At 39.9% G+C, this 21,006-nt stretch overlaps 11 protein-coding genes and 1 non-coding gene across 12 annotated transcripts; 8 read left to right on the forward strand and 4 right to left on the reverse strand.

Moving 5' to 3' along the window:
* Positions 1–690: 690 nt before the first annotated feature.
* NESG_01491 (uncharacterized protein) lies at positions 691–987 on the reverse strand (the record flags this gene model as incomplete). Its single annotated transcript, XM_053049120.1, has 1 exon — positions 691–987. The coding sequence occupies one exon, from the start codon at positions 985–987 to the stop codon at positions 691–693; it is 297 nt and encodes a 98-aa protein (XP_052904925.1).
* A 106-nt stretch (positions 988–1,093) lies between these two features.
* On the forward strand, positions 1,094–1,164 carry NESG_01492. The gene has a single exon. It is a non-coding gene; the product is annotated as a tRNA-Gly (tRNA).
* Positions 1,165–1,249: 85 nt separating this feature from the next.
* On the reverse strand, positions 1,250–2,194 carry NESG_01493 (uncharacterized protein; the record flags this gene model as incomplete). Its single annotated transcript, XM_053049121.1, has 1 exon — positions 1,250–2,194. The coding sequence occupies one exon, from the start codon at positions 2,192–2,194 to the stop codon at positions 1,250–1,252; it is 945 nt and encodes a 314-aa protein (XP_052904926.1).
* A 1,303-nt stretch (positions 2,195–3,497) lies between these two features.
* Positions 3,498–4,169, reverse strand: NESG_01494 (uncharacterized protein; the record flags this gene model as incomplete). Its single annotated transcript, XM_053049122.1, has 1 exon — positions 3,498–4,169. One exon carries the CDS (start codon positions 4,167–4,169, stop codon positions 3,498–3,500), a length of 672 nt encoding a protein of 223 aa, XP_052904927.1.
* A 52-nt stretch (positions 4,170–4,221) lies between these two features.
* NESG_01495 (uncharacterized protein) lies at positions 4,222–6,852 on the forward strand (the record flags this gene model as incomplete). Its single annotated transcript, XM_053049123.1, has 1 exon — positions 4,222–6,852. The coding sequence occupies one exon, from the start codon at positions 4,222–4,224 to the stop codon at positions 6,850–6,852; it is 2,631 nt and encodes an 876-aa protein (XP_052904928.1).
* A 95-nt stretch (positions 6,853–6,947) lies between these two features.
* NESG_01496 (uncharacterized protein) lies at positions 6,948–7,910 on the forward strand (the record flags this gene model as incomplete). The annotated part of the gene is made up of 1 exon (XM_053049124.1): positions 6,948–7,910. The coding sequence occupies one exon, from the start codon at positions 6,948–6,950 to the stop codon at positions 7,908–7,910; it is 963 nt and encodes a 320-aa protein (XP_052904929.1).
* A 243-nt stretch (positions 7,911–8,153) lies between these two features.
* Positions 8,154–9,074, forward strand: NESG_01497 (uncharacterized protein; the record flags this gene model as incomplete). Its single annotated transcript, XM_053049125.1, has 1 exon — positions 8,154–9,074. The coding sequence occupies one exon, from the start codon at positions 8,154–8,156 to the stop codon at positions 9,072–9,074; it is 921 nt and encodes a 306-aa protein (XP_052904930.1).
* An 828-nt stretch (positions 9,075–9,902) lies between these two features.
* On the forward strand, positions 9,903–11,273 carry NESG_01498 (uncharacterized protein; the record flags this gene model as incomplete). Its single annotated transcript, XM_053049126.1, has 1 exon — positions 9,903–11,273. The coding sequence occupies one exon, from the start codon at positions 9,903–9,905 to the stop codon at positions 11,271–11,273; it is 1,371 nt and encodes a 456-aa protein (XP_052904931.1).
* A 594-nt stretch (positions 11,274–11,867) lies between these two features.
* On the forward strand, positions 11,868–12,371 carry NESG_01499 (uncharacterized protein; the record flags this gene model as incomplete). The annotated part of the gene is made up of 1 exon (XM_053049127.1): positions 11,868–12,371. One exon carries the CDS (start codon positions 11,868–11,870, stop codon positions 12,369–12,371), a length of 504 nt encoding a protein of 167 aa, XP_052904932.1.
* A 798-nt stretch (positions 12,372–13,169) lies between these two features.
* Positions 13,170–16,169, forward strand: NESG_01500 (uncharacterized protein; the record flags this gene model as incomplete). Its single annotated transcript, XM_053049128.1, has 1 exon — positions 13,170–16,169. One exon carries the CDS (start codon positions 13,170–13,172, stop codon positions 16,167–16,169), a length of 3,000 nt encoding a protein of 999 aa, XP_052904933.1.
* A 714-nt stretch (positions 16,170–16,883) lies between these two features.
* NESG_01501 (uncharacterized protein) lies at positions 16,884–18,890 on the forward strand (the record flags this gene model as incomplete). Its single annotated transcript, XM_053049129.1, has 1 exon — positions 16,884–18,890. The coding sequence occupies one exon, from the start codon at positions 16,884–16,886 to the stop codon at positions 18,888–18,890; it is 2,007 nt and encodes a 668-aa protein (XP_052904934.1).
* An 805-nt stretch (positions 18,891–19,695) lies between these two features.
* NESG_01502 (uncharacterized protein) lies at positions 19,696–20,988 on the reverse strand (the record flags this gene model as incomplete). The annotated part of the gene is made up of 1 exon (XM_053049130.1): positions 19,696–20,988. The coding sequence occupies one exon, from the start codon at positions 20,986–20,988 to the stop codon at positions 19,696–19,698; it is 1,293 nt and encodes a 430-aa protein (XP_052904935.1).
* Between the last annotated feature and the right edge of the window lie 18 nt (positions 20,989–21,006).

The raw sequence follows: 21,006 nt of genomic DNA on the forward strand, positions 1-21,006 counted from the left end.
ACTGCACAGTGCCCCTTTATTCTCATATTATTTTTGCAGTCTGATTACTCCATACTATAATTTCACTCTATGCAGTAGAGAACACTCTGCACTAAATCTAGCCCACATACTACTGCAGAAATATCAGAAATATCACTCCCTAAGAATCTTCACTTTTCAACTATGCCATTGAATATGCACTCCTTCTTGTGTACCCCCTGTGATACTCTTCTGCTGCATGAAAGTTCTTTCCTGCATAAAACAAGATGGAATTCTTTAAGAAGAATATTCACCAAAGCATAAAGAATATAATTCAGTATAAAGGGAGATTACACACAATATCAATAGAATAAATATCCTACATCGTATATAACACAAATTGGATAGAACTTTTTTCATGAAGGAAAGACTCTTTCTCTCATAAAGAACTTAACCAGAATCCCATAAGAATCACCAGAAAGAACAGAAATATGCTAATATTAGTGGTATATGAGCCTACAATGAATATATTCCCGTTAGACTTACAGATACACTAGATTATCAAGATATAGTAATACTGATGAATACAACTGAAAAATACCCTTCTCACAAACGGACTAATAACTCATTCTTAGCCTGTCTCTGATCAATTACTATTTCCCTAATAATACTCCTGTCTCACAGTACGGTACTAAATATATAATTTACTCTTTATTTCCTTTACTTAATTTACTATTTGCCATTTAATATTTTCATTTGCAAGTCATCGCACTCTTTCACTAGCTTCTCATTCTCCTGGGCTAGATCTATCACAGCCTCCTTGAGTTCCTTCACTTCCATGTTCTCCTTGCCTTGCAGTATCTCCAGGCACAAGGATATGTCGTACTTTAGGTTATAGTCCATGGTCTGCGCATTCATCATGGAGAGATACTCTAAGACACCCTTTCTTTCATCTTTCTTTTGTGTCTTTTCTGTGGTGCATTCCAGTCTATCTTCATTCGTCTTCTCCTCAAAGGGAATTCTGGCCATCCTTTGCAAAAATACTTTGGTACTTATATAGTGAAAAGGCGGGCTATGGCCCGGGTATTTTATTGCAAGTGCCTGCCAAGCACAGAGGACATGAAAATATGTGTGCGCGCTAATGGTATAATGGTAGAACGCAACCCTTCCAAGGTTAAGACCCGGGTTCGATTCCCGGTTAGCGCACTTTTTGTCCTTTTGTCCGTTAAAAATTAAACAAAAAGAAGACCTCTACAGCCATGCACTCACTCCGAATATAATCCGAATTTATTCAGTTCTGGTCCAGATGCTCCTCTTCCTTCTGTCTTTCTCTTGGGGGCGCGTATAAAATGTAGTCACCCAGGTCAATTGCCTGCTGCACAGTCATATTGAACGGGTACAGGACTGTATCTAGCTTCTCTGCTGGGTATAATCTGGCTCTTGCATACTTTGTGCCTTTGTAAAGGGAATTTCTTCTCTCCCAGATGTATTCTACGTATGCATGGTGGTGCCAGAATATTGGATCATTTGTGCTTTGCATGTACGCCATGTCTCCGTATTTTCCCCCAATGTTTAGGTGCACGAGTGCATGGGGAATCAGCTCCAGCTCGATTGTGAAGTCATAGAAGGAGTTTTTCTTGTTGATCACTGTGCTTATCTCTACCGCATCATAGAACGGGTCTATTTTGGTGCTTTGTGTGCGCTGCAGGCAGTGGGTTGTTGGTTCATGGACAAGAAAGCACCGGGTGATGCCCCAGTAGAATTCCTTCAGCATGGGGGAGTCACTTGGTCTCTCTGCATCAATGGTCCAGTCCCAGTACGGGACAGTCATATCCGGGTTGTCACTGAGTGTCTGCAGAAGATATTCAAAGTATAGAAGGAAAAGTCTGTGCCATGGAAGGAATTCAAGTGAATTATGCGCGTAGTCCTTTACTGTGTAGTGCACTCGTGCTAGTGGCTCAAGATAACCATGTGCCCTCAGTAGATTAATTGCTTCTTTATATTCCTTCCATTCTGTTTTTGTCATATCCCGAAACTCTTTCCTTATTCTTGGTTTTCGGATTTGAGGAATATACAGGTGTGCTTCATTTATGGTTAGCAAGGGATTCCTTGGTCCTTCGTATATCTCGTCTTCCTCCTCCAGGAATGGGCTTGCGAATGGATTTGGGTTGAAGGGAATTGATGTGTGAATCAAGGCGTGCACTGCTGCCAGTCCAAGGATCAGTACATTTTTCATGCAGGGCTTAATTTTTTCTACTAAGAAATATCAGACCACAGAAGACAAAAATAACCAAAATAGATAAATCCTGGTCTATCATGCGTAATATGCAGTGTGCACAAAAGAGAAAGTGTTTTAGTCAGGAGATATCCGTATATAGCCAGATCTAAATAGTTTTCAAGTGAGTTTTGTTTCTGTTATATGATAGAATATATTTGGGTTGTACAACTCTTTCGGGTTATATTGGGTGCACTTATTATTCTTGTTGGATATTGTAGTAAATATCTCATTATTAATTTGAGACTCCAAGAATTTTCAACTCTCACTCTCCAAAATATTCTTTATATACAAGAAGACTACTAATTCTAAAAGGATATTAATAGAAGCAGTATATGACAACAGTAAGAAATATATTTAATAAAAGTACAAAGAGTCACAGGCACCAAAGACACTTACAAAAAGTGATAAAAATAGAACATTCTTGACAACTACCCCTATCAGAGTCTAAAATACTACTATCTTCTGACTGAAATATTACTTCTTTTTATGTACATCAATTAGCATGTGCTTCTTCTATTAATATTTTCATTCAATCTAGTAGGGTAGTAGTCTGGTGTATGAAAATATTTCAGAAATTAAATTTATTATTGACAGACTCTTGTAGTCTCAGAATAATAATGAGAGATTTTACTAAAATATTCTTCTGTAGAGTAGAGAAGACACAGAATAATTCAGATATTCAGATATTCAGATTATTCAGATTATACTAGTCAAAATATACAATATATTTTATTAAGAAGGAGTATTATTACTGTTTCTTGTTAATATATTTATTACTGCTTTCATGTACTGTTTACTGTTAATACATTTATTACTGGTTATATTCTGGTTTTTAGTGAAAATATATCTATTGAATTATTCTTGCATAACTAATAATTAAATTCTTGTCTCTAGGGAAATTTCAGAGAATTCTTTGCATAGTGTAGAGGTAAATTCTTACAAAATCAAAATAGAAAAAATACCAACTACTATGCCTGTGATACACGAAATACTCATTATTTATATCGGGTTATATCTTCGCTCAAACGTATTAAAGCAATAAACTCCTACCCCAGGTTAATTCGTGTTTATATCTGGTTTATTCGGTTTATTCTGTTCTATTAATATATATTTCACTCCCTAGTCTATTTCCCATCTGTACTAGACTAGCAGACAGAGGCATAGAAGTATTATGACTCCTTTTAAGAGATAAAGTTTGATCGATTATCTTATCCAATAGATATGACTTTCATTAAAAATACATCTGTACTACGTACGTTGTCTATCCCTTTATGCTTTTCAGGGGCTTAGTGGCCCTGTAGACCATTCTCTTAAAATCTGTTTCATTCTCTTCTATGGGTACAAATGATCCTTTGTATGCATATTTCTTCATGGCTGCTGTGACAAGCATTCTCTCCATGTTTATTGTATAGAAGCCAACTGCCACTCGCCTTTTTATCTTGAACTTCTGGAATATCTGCAGAATCTCCTCTTCATTCATTCTGTCTGCACTGTACACGACTAGAATATTCTTCTTAGAGCACAGTCTCAGAAGATTTCTTACATTATATATCCACATTCTTTTAGTCGCTGGGTTAATGTACCCATCCATGTCTATGGTGAAGTATATCCCAGCATGCGCTGCACTGGATATAGATCCCTTTGTGTACGCTCTTTCTCCTGTCATGTCCAGCTGCACTGAATGAATCTGCCACTGTGCACACCTCAAGAGATCATCACTTGTCTGCACGAATATCTCGCATATGTCAAACTTGCAGGATATGCTGTATACACCTCTTGGTTTTACATTTGGTCCCATCCCATCCAGGATTACTTTTGTAATTCCTGCAGTTCTCTCAGGTCCATCTGCTTTATCTAGCAGATGTCTCCTGTAAGAATGTACAACAGGAAGGCCTTTGTACAAGGATAGTGAACTATTTCTACTAGAATCCATTTTAATTATTTTCGGATGCAAAATATTTATAATTCTTCTGTTTTTTCAAATTATGTCAGCAACCTGCACACGTGCACTCTATGTCTCCAGGGACTTATTTGAGATAAAGAATAAAGACAATTTGAAAACAGTTCTGACAAGGGGAACAGATGAGAATAAAATAAGTGTCTTATGGCAGATAATTAAGGAGACAGCCATGGGCATAAACCATGAGAATCTGCTCCTGGCTCTAACCATGGCAATTCCAAACACAAAAAACAAAAGGTTAATTACGATGTTCTATCTGTACTTGGAAAGTGTGAAGATTGAGGATGCAGATGGAAATATAAGGGATGAGATACTGATGATATGCAATATGATACGGGGTCATTTGGCTCACCCGAATGAGCATGTCAGGGCCCGGGCAATCCGGACAGTTGGGAAGTTCAGGAGTGCTGCTATTTTTGACGTCCTGAAGAGTCCTTTCATTGAGAACATAAGCTACTCTAATCCAATTGTAAGGAGTGCTGTGTATGTGGCACTAAGGGGACTTCTGGAGAGTAAGGAACTGTCTGGGATATTTGCAGATGCAGTTCCCTTGTTGATTGAGCAGGTTCTGAAGGAAAGAGACTCAGTTTGTCTCTCAGAGGGATACAAAACCATAGAAAGCATTGATGCAGAGGCAGCACACAGCATATACAAGAAGCTTAAAGAGACAGCACATGAAGGCCTGCAGGAATGCTTCCTGGCAACAGCAGAGAGAGAAGATAATTTGCAGCAGATTCATGAGATATTCCAGAGTGCATCCACGCGCCTGATTGAGGTCCAGGCAGCTGTGACTCTTGTTAGAGTGGGAGATGCAGAGATGGTGAAGGAAGGCGTTGAGAAACTCCTGGATATGTCAAATGAGTACTTGGATGTGGAGTCAAAGAGTAAAATCATTGCTGCATGCCGCAGGGCCCTGAAAAGAGGCCAGTTTACATTCGAGAATATGGGCATGAAGATAGTCCGTATGATCACACCTGCAGTGGCTAAGATTAAGATAGAGTTAGCCCGGGATATATTCCAGTTCACTCTTGATGTCCTGGCAATTGCAGAGGCAAAGGATCTGTTTGCCTTTTTGTACCACGGACTCCTGGACCTCCCAGAGAAAGACCTTAAAGAAGCATCCACAGGACAAGACAGAGTCTTCTACATGGAAGCACTTGGTGAGCTGGCTAGAAGGTACAAGATATGCACACCAGAGCTTATAACCTTGGTTACATCAATGCTTTCAGCAGGCATCCCTGAACTGGCCCTGGAGGCAGCAAATTTCATTGACTCTCTTGTCTCTGTCACAGGTGCAGAGAAAGAACTCGCTATTTCAGCAGTGATTGGGTCACTGTCCACAATAAAGTACGGAAAGATCCTTAGAAGAGCATTCTCCTTGATATCTGCACATGCAGATGGAGAGAAAGCACATGCTGCTGTGTGCATGGTCCTGCAGTCACTTTCCTCAGATGAGGCAGGCCTTCTTCCGCAGCTGAAAGATGCACAGAAGGGAAATCCCTCAAAGATCTTCCCGGGTGTGCCCATAGCCGCCTTCCTCCTGGACATGGCACAGAAGGCACAGGACCTGCCGCACAGCAAGCAGCAGGAAATGATTGCAGACATTATGGCGGCTGCCCTAAAGACATACGCAATAGGCCACAAGACAGAGAGCATTGACGAGTCCTCAAAGGTCGCTCTTCTTCGCCTTGCAAGCCTCCTTGAGAATGGAGGGGGCGTGCTTGCAAAGACAAAAGTGCAGAAGCAGGCAGGATCTGGGCACTTGCCAGGCAGAGTCTCTGAAGGGAATGTGTCTGGCAGTGCATGTGTACAAGATGTCTATAGCAGGCCTGTGTTTTCACTGATCTCAGAGCACTCGCCCGTCTGCAAGACAAGCGATGTGCGCAGATTCACGGAGGAAGTCACACCGCTCTCTCTGAGTAAGCTGAAGAACGTCTTCCAACTGACATCTGCAATTGACCCGCTGTACTGCGAGTGCAAGATAAATACATCTCGCACAGAAATCACCCTGGACATTCTTCTTGTGAACCAAACTGACATGCTCCTGGAGTCCGTTGAGTTTGACATAGTCTCCAGCCAAAACATTAAAATGGCAAGTGACATCCGCCTGGAGAAGCTTAGGCCGCACATGGTGTGCACCTTGGAGGCCACTTTGATCATGGAGGAGTCTGATACTGGATACATTGGGGGAGTGATTACTGCAGGAAAAGTCGGAAGAGAGAACTACTTCATGCAGAATCTGCAGGAGATTCGCTTCAATCTGTCTGATATGCTGGAGAAGAAGAGAATAGACGCAGACGCATTCCGGGAGAGGTGGCCAGCACTTGTCTGGGAGAATCTGTACAAGATCACTCTGAGCACAGACAGACTGACCCCAGCACACGTAGTTAAAACAGTCACAAAGGCCATTAGAGGAACAGTCATTGAGGCAAAAATGCACGAAGGAGGGACACTCCCAGGAGAAAGTTCACCAGATATTCTAGTGCAGAATATATACACAAGAACTGCACAGGGTACAGGAATATACCTTAATGCAGCAGTCACCTCAGCAGACGAGAAAATAACTGCCACCTTTAGAATAAGAGGCAGCAATGCACGCGTGGTGAAGTCTCTTTGCCAGTTGGTCTCTAAGGAAGTAAAAGCCCTTGCGGAGTAGACTGCCAGTGCAGACTATTTGTATCTTGATGGAGTATACGGGAGTGCTGAATAAATTAACGTAAATATAATTTTTAAATTTTTTACGCCCTTGTAATGACAAGTACAGTCGCATCTTCAAAGCTGAAGCTGAAATTTAATGGGCACACAGAAAGAGTGACAGATTTAAAAATACAGGAGGAGAATGGAAAGAAGGTTCTATACACAGCCTCAAGAGACAAGAGCATAAAGGGATGGGAATTTGTAGCAGACACAACAGGAGAAGTATTCGCAAAGCTCTCAAAGGTGTTCAATGGGCACGGTGGATTTGTAAACTCCATCTCTCTGGCAAAATCCGGAAAGTACCTCATCTCAGTGAGCGCAGACAGCACAATCCGATCATGGCCTATTTCCAGCGAAGAGACCAAGAAGCACGCAAAGCACAGCGAGAAGGCATACTGCGTACTGGCCCACTCCACTGGAGCAGACGAGTCTGCAGAGGAGTACATTTTCACAGGAGGAGTGACCCCAGTATTAAACATCTGGAATGCATCCCTTGAGCTGAAGAAGAAGCTGAAGAGAGAGGACGACGAGACTGCCTCCATCACTGTTATTAAGGCCATCCCAAAGAAGCCAGAGCTAGTGATATGCGCATACACAGATGGAGCTATTGTCATCTGGAACATAGAAACAGGAACAGTTGAGAGCGCAATGAAGGGACACTCCTGCATCATTGACTCTCTGGTTGTCAGCCCAGATGGCTCTCTGTGCGCCACTGCTGGAAGAGACAAGACTGTCCTTCTGTGGGATCTCAAGGAAAATGGATCTAACAGATGCGAGATCTCAGTGGGAGACGCAGTTAACTGCCTGGAGTTTGCACTCTCTGCATACTGGCTGGCTGCAGGAACTGAAACATCAATTATAATATGGGACATTCTCGCACGGGATGTGGTAGTTGAAATTCCACACCCAGAGGACTGTAAAGGATCATGCACTGCAATTGCATGGCTCGATGGTTTCACTTTGGTGGCTGGATACTCAGACGGATCAGTCAGAAAGTACACTATTGCTATTGAATAGTAAGTTGGTTAAGCAGCAGATGAATAAATGGGATTCATAGGTTTATCTTTTACAGCATCTTCAGGCGCACTGCAGCCAGTCTTCAAATAAATCTGGATATTTATAGCTGCAGAATATCCCAAGACCAGGTATATCTACAGTGCACCAGGCCACATGGATACTTCCATGGGAAATTAGTCTTAGTCTGCACTGTTGTACTGTCTTGGTATATTGCGTATTTAATTATCTTTCTTTTTTTGCTGCATGTTTGCGTGTTTTCTTAAGTGCGCTTTGAGAGCCGTAATGTGCATTGTGGGAGGACGTCTTCTGTGGAGTGTGGCTGCAGAATTATCTGGAAGCTTCATGAGAAGACTGCACAATAGGTCTTTGCTTAAGGTACTTTCTGGGAAGTGGGCCATCATCACAGGGTGCACTGATGGAATTGGCTTGGGAATAGCCAGAGAACTGGCTAACAACGGGATTAATCTGATCCTAATCAGCAGATCACAAGATAAACTGAATGCTGTGATGGAGGAGCTCTCTAAGAAGGTGAAAACAGAAAGTGTCAAACTCGATTTTGAGCAGGAAATTGACTTTGCAAAATCACTCTCTCAAGTAAAGGCACATACCCCGCATATTCTCATAAATAACGTGGGAGTGAATGAATCTGGACCTACTTCCTTTGTAGAGCACACAGAAGAAAGCATTAGAAGAATTCTCCAGGTCAATGTCACGAACACATTAAAACTTACGCAGGAGTACATCTCATGGGATAAAGCACCAAGCGAAAAAAAGTACATTCTTTCAACTGGCTCAATGCTAGGACTAATCCCAAGCCCATTCCAGCAAGTATACGCAGGAACAAAGGCCTTTTTACAGCTGTGGTCTGAGTCCATATCAACTGAGCTGCCTGGGTACCACACTGAAGTCTTTATGACAGGCCTTGTGTGCTCAAAGCTCTCAGGAGCAAAAAAGCCTAGTGTTTTTGTTCCTGCAGCAGACACTTACGGCAGGTGCTGTGTGCAGTCATTTGGGACATGCACTGTAACATATCCTTATTTCCCACATGCCCTTCTTAATATACTCGTGAATATGCTTCCTCGGCAGGCAGTGTGCTTTGCCATGGACAGATTTGGAAGGCACATACGAAAGATCAAGCAAAAGGCAGCAAAGAAGAAAGTATAAAGAATAATCTATACAAATAAACTATTTTCATGTGAGTTCATACTGCAGACTTATTGTCTATACTGCAGTCACATAGTGACTTGTATCTCTGTAATTTAGGATATTTTGACTACACCAGAATATGTGCTTATGTGTAGGTTCTTCTCTTCTTATGTGTCTTGGTCTATTCTAGCCGTATAGTGTGCATCTTAATAATTGGTGAGTAATTGGCTAATATTTAGTCTGGCATAGCATAGTATCGATACCGAGTCTGCATTATGACAGATTTATGTTTAAATAATTTCTCTTCACTAAAAGATAAACTGTAATAAATTGGGAATAAAAATGAAGAAGATTTATTTTTTCTTGGATTATTTGGGGTATGGTAAATAAAACACATATTCTTTTAATTGTGAATTTCATTGGTTTAGATCATGCTTACAGTAAGCCCTTTTGTCTATTTTTGCTACATCAGGATATTTTAAAGAATCATTAGATCTATTATATACATATACTGGAAATACAACAAATGGAAATTTTAAGTGACTAAAATAAGTATATTAGACAATATAACTTATGACATATAGGTATTACAGCACAGAAATCAACTCTCTAGCAGCACACATCATAGCACGGTTATTTATAGATTTTTTAAATGTATTTCTAGTTGATTGATTTTCGCAATATCTATTCATAGTGATTTCGAATATATTATTCAGATTCTGCGAATATAACCAGAGATTATTAATTTTCTGTCTTGTATGCGATATTATGACTATTTTTGTGGGTAGTTGATTCTTCAGTATGCACAGTTGGGAGTATTAATTTTCTTTCTCTTTTAAAATTAAAATGTCAAAGTTCTTCGCCGGACTGGAGGATGCCCCACAAAAGAAAGTAAATTCAGCAATGGCTGCACAAATGAACTTTTCTGAAGAAAGCGACGATGACAAGCCAGTTATCTCAAATAAAGAAAAGAAAGATGAAGAAATATTAAAGATATGCGAAGAAACAACCTTTAAGAAGCCAAAGGACATAGACCAGTTCTTTAAGAAACTGACAAAGTACACAGCACACTTCACAAAGCAAGGACTTCCTACTGTGCTAGTAGAGTTTTTGATCGAGGTAGAGAAGAATAAGTCAACACCAGCAATTTTCAAGTCAAAAAAGGCCAAGTTCTTAGAGAAATACAATGAAGTAGAGGTTATTCTGAGTACAGTTGAAGAGAAGAAAAAGAAAAGAAATTATCTTGAGGAAATAAGCAAAACATATCTCATTGATAACCTAAATAAGAGAAAAGAGGCACTTTTAGAGATAGAAAAGATACCAGATCTATCAGAAGTAGAGATGCACAGAATCAATTTGTATCTGATAAGCTGCATGATGGAAGAGAGTATGGAGGAGAACTATGCAGAAATAATGAGCAGGTTTAAAAATGAGAAGGATTTCATGCAGGCAGATGAAGAAAAGGAGCTTCTGAAAACAAGAGTAGGAAAGTACATGCAGAGATTACTAAAGTACATTCAAGAAGAAGATGCCCGCAGGCTTAACTGGGAGAGTACATATAATGATATGGTAGAAATATCAGAAGGACTAAGAAGCATAACAACCACCCCCATGGAGAGCATCCTTGAAATAGATTATTTCCTGAGGTGTGATGTGAATACTTCTAGGCCACATCTTTCTGATGAATTTAGAAGCAAGCCCATTACAGAGCATGAGATCAGTATCTTTAAGGCTGTTGAAGAGATGCGAGAATTGCCATTGGTGCAGGCAATTGCACTATACAGAAAACTTGCAGAAGACTTAAAGAGTGAAAATACGTGTCTTCTTAAATGCGCAGAGGAACTGGGTCACAGGGCATTCATGGAGAAAGATTTCCCAAATGCAATGGATCTCCTTGAGCATGCATACAATAACAAGACCCTTTGGAGCAGCGAGAAAACAGAAACAATGCTTTCTGTGCTCTGCCTGTGCTTTGAGGACAAGATGCGGGATAGAGAGTTCTTTACTGTTTTCAAGAAGAATCTTCTGGTAGTTGGAGACAACCTGCTTCTTCTTAGGTCAGTAAGCGTAAAGATGGAAGTAGCAAGGGCATTTATCCTTTTGCGCCTAGGCAAGCACCAGGAGGCGCACAAAATTATTGCAGAATTGCTTCCTGGATTCCAGTGTGAATCTCTTTTGCGCGCACGTGCAATAGAACTACTACTCACTCCACAATAAATAAAGGATTATGCGTACTTTTAGTGCCTTGCAGTACATGCATTCTTCCATGCAAAGTGTTTAACTTTATCGATAAAGATCTACTAAACAGACAGTGCAAATTCACATCGAAAATTCCTTTGACTGCAGGTAAACAAAAGGTTCTTGCAGTAGGACAGATTATTCAATGAATTTCTGGATACTACAGCAGAAGCAGCTGTTTTGCAAGTAAAATTCTTAATGAAAAATAAATGAGTTTCTGGATGAAGTAGCAGTGACTAAGTTGCATCTCATAATAGTACAAACAGTGCACTTTATAAGTTGCAAATAAATGGGAAATTATTCTGATTCTTTTTAACGGAATAAATGCTTTCAAATATACTATAGACTAACCTCAATATTCTTATTTTTCATGCAAGGCATAGTCTGAATTTATAGTAATTCTGTAATATGCACTGTAAAACTCCTTCTCTTTGGATTTTGTCTATAGACCAAGATACTTCTGTTATTTTCTGCATGAATTCTTTGTTCTTTGTGAGTGGGTGCAATTGGCACTTGTGCAAGTGCTTCAGTGTATCTCTGATTACTTTAAATGCTGCAAATTATTTTTGTTATATGTTTACTTTTATAGCAATTGGTCTGCTCATTCCGCTGTGTGTTGCCTTCTATATTAGAAGAACAAGGAAGGAGATGAAGATTGAGATGCTGTCGTATGACAACAAATATTTGAAGGAGTATTTGGACCTGCCTAGTGAGAGCACACAGCTTGATCAGTACAAAGTCTTAGCAAAGGCCAGCATATATCTAATAGAGAAGGAAAGCGAGATTGAAGACGAGTCTAAAATGATCTACTCACTCTTCTACTCGCGTATGATAAGCAGCACTCTATGGAACCATCTGAAGAAAATCAAGGAGGAGCTAAATCTGGATAAAATCACAGTAGAAGCAGAACTAGGGCGATTTTCAAAGATTGACAAGAGCAGTGCGGATATTATCACAGCAGAGAAATACAAAAAGTCAGTTGTAGATGCCCCATGCAAGGAAAAAATGACAGGATATATCTCAGAGTCAGCTAGGGATAAGTTGTACTTAAGGCTCAAGGAAAAAGAGTCTCTTTAAATAAACCTAAATGATACTAATAATGTGCTTACTAAATGAAATATTCAGGTTATTCAGGTTATACTAGGTAGCATATCACTTATGACTAAGTTTTCTCTTTACTCTGTGGGATCCAGAGTGTTTTTGCAAATTGTGTATTTTCTATTGCACTAAAGACAACTAAGAGTTAATTTCTAGCAGAAAGACACAAAATGTAACCAGATATAACCCGAATAACCAGAATAACTTAAATAAAGAGACTAAGCTTGAATATATTCTACTTGGGTTAATTTGGGTTAGTTCTGGTTAGTTCTGGTTCAAACATATTAAAGCAATAAACTCCTACTCCTGTCAGTCGGATGTCAACTTTAAGGATTTTTCGAGAATTGGGGGCCTTCTTCGTATATGTCTACGTCCCAAGTTAGTCAGTGGGCAAATACGGTTCAGGCGGTATTAAATTTAGAATTGTCTCAATATTCAAACTAAGTGCTTTCACTGTTATATTTTAAGAGCTAGTCTATTGTCTGAAGAATAATTTGAATTTCCAACTGTGAGTGTTATATCTGGTTCGTGTTATATCTGGTTATATCTGGTTATATCACAGGGATATTGATTATTTATGGCGTACATACTATTATATACGGGCTCTTATGCACTTGTCTACATAAATGCATTTTGGTTATAGAAATATCTTGTGTATCTTTGAACTATTTTGTTCATGTGCACTAATTATGTGCCCTGCTGTATATTGGCATCCTAAGTTTAGAAGATTTCCAGTGCTTTGTCCTTCTATAAATATTTTCTCTTTTCTGTTTTTGCATGGCCATTCTTAATATGAAGATACTCTCGTTTAAAACCTACAGAAAAGTAGAAAGCATTCCTTTTTCGCCGTTTACATGTATTGTGGGACCAAATGGCGTAGGAAAGAGTAATTTGGTTGATGCACTATTATTTGTGCTGGGTGCAAGTCCGCATGAAATTCGAGGAAGTCTCCCTGCCAGAGACTGTCCGCCCCCAACACAGATTGAAATTTCCTTCCGGAATAGAAATGGAGCCATTATCATTCTAAAGAGAGAGCTTGTTAATGAGATATCTGCCTTTTACATAGACGGCATGAAGGTGTCTTTTTCTGAGTATGCAGCGTACCTGGAAAGCCATAATATTTCAACAACACACAGGAACTTTCTTATCTCGCAGAATGAAGCACTGATAAAATCTCCAAAGGAACTATCTAGATTCATTGATGCAATATCAGGCTCATCTGCCTATAAAGAGATCTACAAAGAACTGAAGGACCAGAAGGATCTCCTTACAAAGGAATATAGGGAGGTTTTAGAGAGAAAAAGGGCTGCAGAAATATCTGTTAAGGCGTATGAAGAAGTGGTAGATATGCAAAACAGACACCGTACACTCATTGCAAGAAGAAGGACTTTGGCGAGTTCAAAGATAAAAAAGAGAAGGGCACATGTGCAAGAAGTAAGAAAAGGCCTAGTATCCAGGCTTAGCACAATTAAAGGAAAGGAGAACAGTGAGTCATTGCAAGGCCTTCATAAGGAAATAGCAGTGACTCAGGCAGCTCTTATTAAGTGCAGAGCAATTAAGGCAGGAATTGAGCACAGAAAGGAAAATAAAAACCGAGAAGCACAAAGGACACACAGTGCAGATGAAAAAGAGACAGAATTGCAGAAAGTGAAGGAGCAAATAAGTGAAGCAAGAGCACAGATTGATGACTGTGAATGGCGGATTAAAAAGACTGAAGAACTTTCCCAAACATATCCTGGGTGGAATGAAAAGTACCAAAGGGATGTTTTAGTCCAGGCACTCACACAGATCCAAAGAGTAGAAGATTCAAAGAGTATTTTGCAAATGAAAATTCAGTTGGAAGAGATAAGAAGGGAGATAAAGGAGACAGTGCAGAAGGAAAGAGAGCAAAAGAGCATAGAAGATAGTGAAGCAGGAAGCACTCATTTGGCTCATCTAAACCAAAGTCTTTTGGAGACTCTAAAAGAACTCTCCAGTAGAGTAGCACACAGCAGGGATGCAGATTATAGTTCACGGCTGGGATATCTTGTCTCCAGAATTAAGGGAAGCATTCCGCAGATTGTTGGGAGACTGGGTGATCTTGTTAGTTGCACAGACTCAGCATACCAAACAGCCATTAATGCACTGATACATGCAAAAAGAAATATCGTTGTAATAGAGCAAGAGAAGCACGCACTTCCAATTCTTAATGGACTGTCACAGTCTGGGGCTGGCAGAGTGACTATTCTGCCTATTAATCGACTTAGTTCAAGCACTCCCAAGCATCCTTGTAGTGAGAAGGAAAATGAAGATGGTTCTTTCTATTCAGAGAGTGATACTCCAGTAGGATATATCAGATGCAGTGATGTAATTAGACTAGTGCCTTGTGTGAAATGTGATTCAAGCAGGCTTATTAATTATATATGTGGAAGATCACTTATATATCTTGGCACTGGGTCTCCTAGTTATACTGCAGAGAAGGTTGTCACTCTGGATGGAGTAATTATCTCTAAAGAGGGAATGGTCCGGCGAGTTGATGTGCATGGCTCTGAGAGTGCAGTCAGGGGTTTGGAAGAGAAAAGAGATAGGCTCCTTGAAGAGATAAAAATGGAAACGCAGGCGCAGAAGACAGCACAGAGAGAGAAGATTTCTGATGAAAAAAGTGAAGCAGTAGAAGCACTTGAGAAGAAGTATATAGAAGCAAAGACAGAATTATCACAGGCAGAGGCTGAAATAAAGGAGCAGATCGACAAGATAGTAGCTAACTCTCAAATACCACACAGCATAATCAAGCAGGCAAAGGAAGAGGGAGTAATTGACTCTTCATCAGCGCATAGAAAGGCAGAGCAAATAAAAAAGAAAGAACTCTCCTGGAGAAATAGACTGGATGTTCTCACTCAGACACTAAGCAGACTGGAAAAAATACCAACTACCTTGGAAGTAAGCACAGAAGAAAGCACAGAAGGCATAGACCAAGATATAATGGGATTAGAGCAGAAACTAGCAGAACTATCAGGAAAGATAGAGCCATCTGCAGAGATAGAAGTAAAGGTGATTAAGGAGCAGATTCTTGTGCTGGATGATGAGATCGAAGAGATAGAGCAATACATGGCAGAAGAGGGCTTGTCTGAAGAGACAATCAATGAAGCACCAGACTCAGTCGATGAAGATGACTTGGAGAAGCTTGAAAGAGAAATTGCAAGTCTAGCAGGATTTCTCTCAAAAAAAGGAGTTGTCTCAGAGACACACCAGATGTATGCCCAGCTGGAAAAAGAAGCAGAAGAGAAGAAGAATATGCTATCTGAAGTAACCAAAGAATTTCAGAAAGTAAGAAAGGAGAGAACCTCTCTCTTCCTTAGTGTATTTGACAGAATAAATACACTAATTAATCAGCACTATGCCAGGCTCACAGAGAATCCTGCAGGACATGTTCGTGCGCATCTGGGGCTTGAGAACTCATTAGAGCCGTACCTGGCAGGAATACAGATATTTGTGATGCCGACAGGAAAAACATTCAGAGAGGCTAAGTATCTGTCTGGTGGAGAGAAAACAATGGTTGCTTTGTCTTTGCTGCTTGCTGTGAATTCCATATACCCTTCACTCTTCTACATATTCGATGAGCTTGATGCTGCACTGGATAAAGACAAAATATGCTCTCTTAGGGAATCACTGCAAGAAATAAACGCGCAGTTTATTGCGGTCACCCACAGAATTGAGCTATTTGAAAATGCAGATACTCTAATAGGGGTTGCCCGCCCACCAAAAGGCCACTCCCAGATATTCTCTCTTAAGCTTTAGACTAGATTTACACATCTAGCAGAAATAATATTACATATTACAGCCTGCACTGCTTTGAACTGCATGACTAGACAACAATGGATGTATTGGATATATTAGTCAGAATATGTTCACTCTGCCATTTCTATTTAGGCAGTTTTATAAATACTTATAATCAAATGCAAATATCCGTTTTTCTTATCTAAATTATCTAAAATGCGCTTTATAAGCACTCAGATACTTTTGTGCAGAAGTGCCTCAGCAAAAGAATTCAATGAGTCTTTCATTCTTTATATCTGGCATAAATAAATCAAGTGAACAGCCTTGTTCTCTCTAGCTTGTAGTAAGTCTATAGAAGAAATCTGAAATATGAAAAATACCATATATCGGGTTATTCAGGTTATATCGGGTTATTTTGGGTTATGCTTAAACAACTATTTACGGAATATTCTAGTGCCTTTCTTGCAGACTCAATCGATCTAGTATAAAGTGCAGTCTCTTGCATGCACAATAAATCAGAAAATAAATGCTAAATATATCATAATTCACCAATTAAATTGAACTATTCTAAATTAGTAAGAGTGAAAGAATAAACTTATTTTACAGTTTCCTACATGCACTGGGCACCTGCATATTAATTGTCTCTTTTCACTTGTTAATTTGACTATTCCAGGCTATCCCAGTGCCTCTGTATAAAAATATTAATAATTGCACCCACTGCAAAAAGAAAGAGAAATGGAATACGGCAGAGACAGACCATACGAAATAGGATTAGTGAATGACGAAAATACATTGACAGATGATCAGGTAAAAGCATTATTTAATGAGTTTATTGATACATTTAGAATAGGAGAGGACTACATATACAGAGAAGAACTAGCAAAGAATGAGAAGTTGTTGAGGGTTACTGTAGAGCACATGAGTATATTCGATACAAGATTATTTGAGAGTGTAATGAGCAGACCTCTTCACTATCTGGAAATATTCCGGGGCTCAGTCAATGCCTCTGGGAAGAAAGAAAGACACATTGAAATTGTCTCGCAGTCAACTGTTACGCCAATAAGAAAACTTGACTCTGCTCACATAAACAAAATATCCACAGTCCGTGGAATAGTTCTATCTGTGTCCAGTGTGTGCTCCAAGCTACTTGCACTGTACATATTCTGTAGGACCTGCCTAAACTCAAAGGTTGTGAAGGATATGCTCCCAAGGAAGTGCGAGTCATGCAGTGGTACGGACAGCTTTGTGGCATCGCCAGAGAAAAGTATTCTGCAGGATATTCAGTACATAAAAATACAAGAAGCATTTGAGGACTTGCCAACAGGAGAAATAGCCAGGCACCTTATGATAACTGCAGCAGATGGACTAGTGGACAGAGTTATTCCTGGGTCTTCTGTTACGATAACGGGCGTGTACTCTGTTGGAAATACGAAAATGAATATTCCTTACATAAAGGCCATGGGTATCTCAGTGTGCGAGCAGCAGATGGGAGTGCTTTCTGCACAAAGAGCAGTAAGGAAGGTGCAGAAGAAGTTCACTAGTCTCTCCCGCTCAATAATTCTGAATAGCATATCCCCTGAGGTATTTGGTCACAAGGATGTGAAACTGGCCCTGGCGTGTGCTCTATTCGGCGGTATACAGAAGTCATTTGAGGATGGAATTCGGGTGAGAGGTGATATTAATGTGCTTCTCTTGGGAGACCCAGGAATCGCAAAAAGTCAGTTGCTGAAGTTTCTCTCCGGTGTGTCCACCCGAGGTGTGTACACAAGTGGAAAGGGAGCAAGTGCAGCAGGTCTTACTGCGACTGTGTGTAAGGACAGGCTTGGAAACTTCTATCTAGAGGGGGGTGCTTTGGTTTTGGCTGATGGCGGGCTCTGCTGCATTGATGAGTTTGACAAAATGCAGGAGAAGGACAGAGTGGCCATACACGAGGCCATGGAGCAGCAGACTATCTCCATCTCAAAGGCAGGAATTGTCACGTCGCTTAACTCAAGATGCGCTGTAGTCGCAGCTGCTAACCCGATATTCGGAAGGTATGATGAGAATAAGGCACCTGGTGAGAACATTGACTTTGGCGTAACCATTTTATCAAGGTTTGATCTGATATTCGTTATCAAGGACTCCATGACATCAGATAAAAAGATTGCAGAGCACGTGATAGGCAGGTTTATGAATAAGAACCAGGAGATAGATGGGCATAATATTATGCAGCACCTATCAATAGAAGAACTTAAGGATTACGCAGAATATGCGAGAACAATCAACCCAGTGATAGAGGATGAAGCAGCACAAAGACTCCGGGCATTCTACATACAGACAAGAAAAACAGCACATGCCTCCCGGGAGTCAGGAAATGGAAGTGTGCCTATTACAGTGCGTCAGCTAGAGGCAATTGCAAGAATCAGTGAGGCACTTGCAAGAATGGAGCTGGAGAGCGTGGTGACAACTGAGCACGTTGAAGAAGCAATCAGACTCTTCACAGAAAGTACGATGAAAGCCGTTGCCATGGGGCATTATGTGGAGGGCATGCCCAGACAGGAATGGATCCGAGAATTCTCGCAGGTTGAAGCAGCCATAAAAGTCTGCCTTCCAGTTGGCCTTTCCAAGCCGTACAGACACTTGGTCAAGGAGCTCTGCAGGAACTACAACGAAGGAGTTGTCATGCGCTGTCTGGATGGTCTGATTCGAAAGGAAAAGCTGTGTGTGGCAAATGGCGGAAAAACAATATTAAGAATGCCATAATGCAGCTGTAAGAAAAATAGCTCAGTCACCTTATACGCCACGCACTCTTAATAAACACACATGTTGCATGCTCTGGGTAGCATATGACCGCGTGGTCTAATTTCATTTGGATAATCTGCAGAAATAAAAGTGTTCCAGTATGCAAATTGTACGAAGCTTTAAATCCACCATAAAGAAGAAGTAAAGGCATACTTATTAAAGAAATAATAAAATGGCAAATCCCTTTGGATATTTATCTTTCCATAGTAGACCTTCTGTTTATTACTTTCTTATTGCATCTTTGATTGGAGTAATCTATACGCAGACTCCAAAACTAAAGATGTAACAAGAAAGGTAGATACGGGTTATTTTCATGGTTTCATGTACTGTTTACTGTTAATATATTTATTACTGTTTTCATGTACTGTTTACTGTTATATTCAGATTTTTAATGAAAATATATCTATTGAATTATTCTTGCTTAACTAATAATTAAATTCTTGTCTCTTGGGGAATTTCAGAAAATTCTTTGCATAGTGAAGAGGTAATTTCTTACAAAACTAAAATAGAAAAAACACTATTATGTCTGGGTTACACGAAATACTCGTTATAAAAACAAGTTATATCTTTGTTCAAACGTATTAAAGCAATAAACCCCTACTCCAGGTTATATTCGGGTTATTCGGGTTATTCATGCATCATGCTCCATGCATCATATTCTCTACAAAATGACTATTCTGATAAATGAATTGATTTCATGCATCTTCTGCACAGAAAATACTTTTACTACTCTAACTGTATATTTATTTAATCTATCTATACTCTTCTATGGCATGTTCCCCTTTTTGTACTCTGTTGGTATTCCGGAATACCCCTCTATTAGATCATCATTTGCCTCTTCTACGGTGGATTCTATCGTTATTCCAGATACTTTTTTAAGATATTCTCCAGTCTGGAAGTACTTCTTTGCTTGCTCTGCAGTGCATACTTCGTCCTTGGACAGTCGAAGGGCATTCATTGTGCTGGTTATTTGCAAAAGAGATGTACTTCCGGTCTCTGAGGCTGTTTGTGTTTCAGTTTTCTTCTTTATCTCTTCGGATATCCCATGCTTTGCTACTTCTAGATTTGTCGAGTACCGCCCATCCCACTCTTCTCTGAATGCCATGAGCAAGTCAAATGGCCGCAGGGCAATAATGTTCTCTTCAAATCTAAAGCTAGAGAAAGGACACTGTATCACTATAAAGGCATCCACACCCACAAAATTCCCTAGCTTATTTGGCTTCAGCCCATTGATGTAGAAGTGATAGAACTTCTTGTTGTTCATATCTAGATATTTTGATACAAGATCAATTAGATCCATGTGGTCCCCTGAAGTAAACACGATTCCTATTTTGCTTGCACTCTTTAGGATATCAATATTTGCCATTTTTGCAACTAGTGCTCGGGTCTTTCTTACTTCAAGTGTTTTTGCGTCTTCTTTGATTTTCTTCAGCAGCTCAAGCCTCTGTGTAAGAAGCTTCTCTTCAATTAGAATACAACTGTAATTGTCTACAAAATAATCAATGAATCCACGGTCCTCTGAGAGAACAATAATTATGCTTCTTTCTTCTGCCTGCGAGTACTTCCACTCTTTTACTTCTCTGCCTAGTACTCTTCCTAAATATTCTTGAATTTTTTCGTACGCATGAATGTATTTTACATCAATAGCCAGATATATTTCACATTCTGGCGGGAAATAGGGAGTATCTGTAGTTAGTGAAGATGCATCTAAATCTACAGATATATTGCACTCTGTGATGTACTGAATCACTTTGTAACTGTCTGTTATCTTTTTGCTTCTTGATAGGTTTAGCAAAGGACAAGAAAATGATCTTTTTATGATGCACTTCACTTGTGCATGCTGCACGGCCACCCAGTCAATGCAGCATCTGTCTGAGTCTGCTAGAATGTGCGACTCTATCTTGTGCTGCAGCAGCATTCTGCTTATATCACGCCCTGTGCTGTAACTATTTTTTGCCACTTGTATTCCTACTTTTTCTTGTGGAATGTCATCCAGCCACTCCCCGTGACATTTATCTGCGCAGGCAGTTTTGACTTCATTACTAAGAAAGTATTTCATTACTTGAGTGGGTAAATT

This window comes from Nematocida ausubeli (assembly GCF_000738915.1).
Source record: "Nematocida ausubeli strain ERTm6 chromosome Unknown supercont2.3, whole genome shotgun sequence".
Classification (NCBI taxonomy): Eukaryota; Fungi; Microsporidia; genus Nematocida; species Nematocida ausubeli.